The sequence below is a fragment of the Ipomoea nil genome, unplaced genomic scaffold, assembly GCF_001879475.1.
Source record: "Ipomoea nil cultivar Tokyo-kokei standard unplaced genomic scaffold, Asagao_1.1 scaffold0302, whole genome shotgun sequence".
Lineage (NCBI taxonomy): Eukaryota > Viridiplantae > Streptophyta > Magnoliopsida > Solanales > Convolvulaceae > Ipomoea > Ipomoea nil.
In genome coordinates this window covers 1,449,930-1,455,125 of record NW_017616730.1, presented here as the reverse complement: position 1 = coordinate 1,455,125, position 5,196 = coordinate 1,449,930, and the positions used below count along the sequence as shown (strand labels likewise).

At 35.8% G+C, this 5,196-nt stretch overlaps 1 protein-coding gene across 1 annotated transcript; it reads left to right on the top strand.

Moving 5' to 3' along the window:
• Positions 1-418: 418 nt before the first annotated feature.
• On the top strand, positions 419-2,068 carry LOC109161156 (LOB domain-containing protein 29-like). The gene is made up of 2 exons (XM_019309510.1): positions 419-1,075; positions 1,344-2,068. Exons 1-2 carry the CDS (start codon positions 788-790, stop codon positions 1,779-1,781), a joined length of 726 nt encoding a protein of 241 aa, XP_019165055.1. The 5' UTR covers positions 419-787; the 3' UTR covers positions 1,782-2,068.
• Positions 2,069-5,196: the final 3,128 nt, after the last annotated feature.

The following is a 5,196-nucleotide window of genomic DNA, read 5'->3' as shown; positions in this document are numbered from 1 at the left end:
GGTCAACAAATGATTAAATAGATGGAGGACCAAATCGTGTCAAAATTACAAAGTTAAGGACTTAATTAGTTAAAATTGAAAATCGAAGACCAATTTGTGAATTTAGCTATAGTCAAGAGACCATTTTGGATATTTACCCTTTACACTACATACTTTAGTCCCAAAAACAATTATATATATATATATATATATATATATATATATATATATATATATATATATATATATATATATAAACCATTTGATATATACAAAGTAGGCTAAAAAGTATTTACTTGAAAGACAGAATAATTTATACTTAATTGAAAAAATAAATAAATATTTTTATTTCCCATCCAGTTTACCACCCCCTACCAAAAGCTGCAGGCCTCCCTGCCAAAATTATTTTTAAAAAATTGTTATTTTTTAACAGTAATTAGCTTATAGCTGATGAATTAGATCCAATGGTTAAGCAGATAGAAATGGGGTTGGTTTATATAGTCTTAGCTCTTATAATTTGTCCTTTAAGGATGTTGAGTGGAATCTCAAATTGGGTATAAAAAATTAGGGATGAAGGGATTAATGGCAGTATTATATACAAAAAACAAATGAAATGTGCTGCCCAATTAGGGAACCAAAAACAATTAAGTAATGAAGATAATATGATCCACCTCAGCTCCTTCCTCTTCTCTTCTGCTGTTTATAAACATGGTGATAAATGGAAGAAGATCAGATCAAGCTAAAAACACAGAACACAAATCTAATATTGTCTGGATCGATCAGATCAGATTAAGAACGAAATTTAAGGATGAGTAGTGGGTCGACAAGTGGCTCCCCTTGTGGTGCCTGCAAATTCTTGAGAAGAAAATGCGTTAAGGGGTGTGTTTTTGCCCCCTATTTCTGCCATGAACAAGGAGCTTCCCATTTTGCAGCCATCCATAAGGTTTTTGGTGCCAGTAATGCTTCTAAACTGCTCTCTCATCTCCCCGTCGCCGACCGCCCCGAGGCCGCCATTACTATCTCCTATGAAGCTCAGGCCAGGCTTCAAGATCCCATTTATGGCTGCGTTTCTCACATCTTTGCTCTCCAGCAACAGGTTCCTTCTCCTTCTTCCTCTCATCTTCTTCCATTTCTGCAGATTCAACCCTAATTTTATATCTACATGCCCTTGTTACTCCCTAATGTTCGACACTGTCATCAAAACGTAGCGCTTGTTGAGCATATAGCTACAATCCAATTATCAGATTAGATTTTAGTTGAAATGGAGCACATGTTTCAATTTGATATCAGAACCAGGTCATCGGTTTAAATCTCAGCTCCACCTATAAGCGACTACGGTCCACTAATTAATGGTGATTTTGCAGGTTATTAACCTGAGAGCACAGCTGGCATCTCTGAAGGAACAAGCGGCGCAAACTTTCTGCAACTCTGGAAACCCTAATTACGACAAAAGTTGGGGAAGACAACCTTGTTATTACTCGCAGGATGTTGAGGGATGGTTGGGGTCAGGAACCCTAGAATCTGTACCCCAATTTCCCAACAACAACGTTGGAGAAATGGGGTTTTACTCAAACGGGAACCTTAATCATCATCATCATAATCTAAACCCTATCTACAACCAAACCTCGATTCTTCCGGAGGAAAACATGTCCTCGTACGCTACCAGCTTTGAAGAAGGGTCTTCTTCCATGGATTCCCTCGACATCCAAACGGCCGACAACAAGCCATGGCCGCCGGCGGCGTATCACGACGACCGCGACGACCTCCAGTCGGTGGCTTTCAGATACCTTCAACACCACTGATATGATGAACCAAGATCCTTAAATATATATATTATGGGTGGAGATCGATTAATGGTGCTCTGATATGATCTGATCTGTCAGTTTTATATTGCTAAAACACCTTTAATGACATGCATTTTCTGCGGCCATGAATCAAAACGAGGTAGCTACAAACCCTAGAAGTGTTTTTGCTCCACACAAGAGCTATATATGCTATGATCCACCCCCCCACCCTATAATTGTTTCAGGTGGTCTGATATATTATCATGTAATCTTGAATATAAGTAGTAGATTAATAATATATAGTATATTTCTCTTCATTCCTTAATGATGGACCTAGCTAGCAAATCTTAATTAGATCGTATAATTAAAGTGCAAATTAATTAAGGCTTAATTAGCTCTCATCTCTTCTTTTCAACCTAATCAAGATATATGCAGGTTGCTGCTATACATATTCAACAATCATCATCAATCAGGGCTTTTTGTGGCATAGGTTTTGGTCTTAAAAGGGTTAATAATTAGGTTTTGAATGATTTGCCAATTAATGTTAATCCCACATCTTCTAGATTCCTGCCTTTTTTTTTGAATTGTTGATTTCTGGACTGAAAAAGAAGTAGCTTTTCTTGCTTGATTGCTAGATAGACCTATGATGATGTGATCTTGTTTACCCTTGCCATGAACAGTGTTTGGTGCAGATTTGCAGACATATATGGTGCACAAGTTGCTGCAACTAGGTAACTAATGTAGGAACTAGGAAACCTAGTTGATATATATGATGTACATGTATATATATAGATTTATATATATTCGAGTTGGCGTTCTAGATTTCTTATCAGGGTTGAGGATTGATTTACCTAAAATGCATGATCTTGAGTTGAATATTAGTAGCCCGCAAGAGCATATCAGTTATGGGTGAACTCTGCCTTGTAGCCTTAGTCGTCGGCAGCCAACAAAGTACCACAAAGAAGTAAACTAACCTATGTTATCCATAGCTGGCTAACACAAATCAAGAAAGGTAATAGGCTGCTTACACTTGTAACAGTCTAACCGATTTGGTTTGAGTTGCCCCGATCAGTTGATACTTAGTTGGTGGATTGAGGGTAAGTTAGTTTGAATATTAACACATATATATACATTAATTAGTCTCCCATTAATCCCGAGGAGGGAATCATAATTCCTTCTTAATCTGACATCCTAAGTTAATATACATTACATACCCTAATTTTATTGACTAATGGTAGCTCTATAGCTGTTGGAACCAATAATGTTTGTTCTTCCTCATGCATTATATTTGGAAGGAATCTTGCTAATTAACTATTAGGTGAGAGCTTAACTCTAGTTATTAATTACAGTTTAGGATAGAATTAGCTTCTAGATTATGAGAATCAGCAGCTTCCCTGTCAGAAGGCAGGACCTAATTAAGTATATATATAATTAACCTCTTTGAAGCATTAGATTATGTGCTTTAATTTCATGCATGAGAATCAATCGTGAATCCATGCTATGAAACCTGCAAGTTATTTTGTAGTCAAATATGTCGCAGGTTGTCTGTTCTGTGTCCAATATAATGCAGTAGACTATAATACATCTGTGGGTGTCTAAACTTCAAAAGTTCAAGCATCTACTTAGTGCTTTAAGAAAATGACAAAATAGCTCCGAAAGAGGTGGTCAAATGGGTAAAACATAATATTTGGATTTTCTTTATTACCCAAAAGGAAAAAGAAAATAGCGAAATAATAATATTCTTGAAAGTTGAAACCCTGAAAATTTCTTGAAGATGGGGAGTCTGCATCAATAGTAGCTAGCATGCAAGAGTATAGTGTTTGATCTTTATATTATAATCTTTTTGCATGGACAACTCAACTAGTCGTAGAGATAAAATTTGTCACAAAAGATCTAGGATCAAGTCTCATCCGCAGTAGTGTAGGAGCAATCTTTCAAAATGAAGGGCTCCTTTAATTTACCCATCCACAAACTATCAAGTCAGGGTGTAGGGGCACTTGGAGTAGGCGATTATATTCCACCTTTTGTCACAAAAGTTTTGTGTTCTTAGCTTAGAGATGTATATCTATTTTTTCGCATAACGATTTATGATAATCCCTAGTCTAATTCGGATTTGACTTGGATTACACTAGTATAGTTTGACTCTTATTCAATAGAATGTCGGGCCAAAACTCTTTAACATAACAGCATTGCGGGCTTAACTAATCAGTTTTCAATTCTTTACCATTCAAAAATTAAACATGCCGATTTTATATTAATTAGGTTAAAGACTTACCAAGACTATGTGGTCTAATAGTACTCGAGTTGGACTTCCATTTGGAAGGTTGTGAGTTTGAACCTCAGTGGAAGTGTTATTGGTTTTTGTGTTTCAGTAGATTGAGAAAGTATATGAACAGATACTACAATGTAATATAGCCAGTAGCAAAATATAGCCAGTAGCAAAAGGTTAAAAGACTTAATGAAATGCACTGGTTCAGCTTCCACCATGCACTGACATGACGTTTGGTTGGAAGGGATAAATGAATAGTAATAAGGTGGAATAAAATATGATTTCAAATTACATTTTTTGGTAAGGAGAAATAGAATATAATTTTGAGAATGAAAAGGAAAGAATAAGAGCATCTATATCAATGGGTAATTTTACACAATTTTTTAGGTGCCACTAGGAGAGAGAGTAAAGAGAGAGAATAAGGAAAAAGAAAAAAAAAAGGAAAAAAAAAAAGAAAAAACAAAAACAAAAGGGAATTCGACGCAGCCGGGAAAAAAGAAAAAATTAAACATTTGAGCAGACACGCCAAAAGGCAGTGTAGTGCACGCGCCCAGCTAGGTGCCTGCGTTTCTAAAACGCAAGACAATTTTTGTGCTTTACTTTCCTTTCTCAATAAGTTGGCCCCATAAAAATACCTCTCTTGCAGAAATGCTACAAAAAACCACTTCCACATCAATAATACAAAAAAAAAAAATCACCCCTAGTTTTTTGCACTGTACCAAAAACCTCTAAAATTCTACTAGTGTAGATGCTCTAAATTAAAGACTAAAATGTCCCTGTGTAACAACAACAACAACAACAAATGGCCCATTTGTCAGTTTCTCCCTTTTTTGCTTTCTCACAACCACCGAATTGTAATTCATGAGGTACCCAACCAAACAGCTCGTAAACTGTGTTTTACAAGATTTCCTAAAAATTGCAACAAAATTTTATTATGTAGAGTAGAACCAATATAGTCTACTATAGTTCTGAAAGGAATGACCGGGTGGGTAGAGAATGATTATTATTTAAAAAGATCACGAGTTCAATTCTTTATATCACTTTTACATGTCATATATATATAGTTATATACACACACACACACACTTGCGTATGCATATATATTGATTTATCAAACCAATTCTGTTAAGTCGATGTGGGAGCCCTTGAGATTGAGAATTCAAC

Excerpts from the sequence above, each read along its gene's own strand:
- LOC109161156 (XM_019309510.1), top strand. The coding sequence starts at position 788 with ATGAGTAGTGGGTCGACAAGTGGCTCCCCTTGTGGTGCCTGCAAATTC. Across the intron at positions 1,076-1,343 it reads TCTTTGCTCTCCAGCAACAG|GTTATTAACCTGAGAGCACA; the intron begins GTTCCTTCTCCT and ends GTGATTTTGCAG.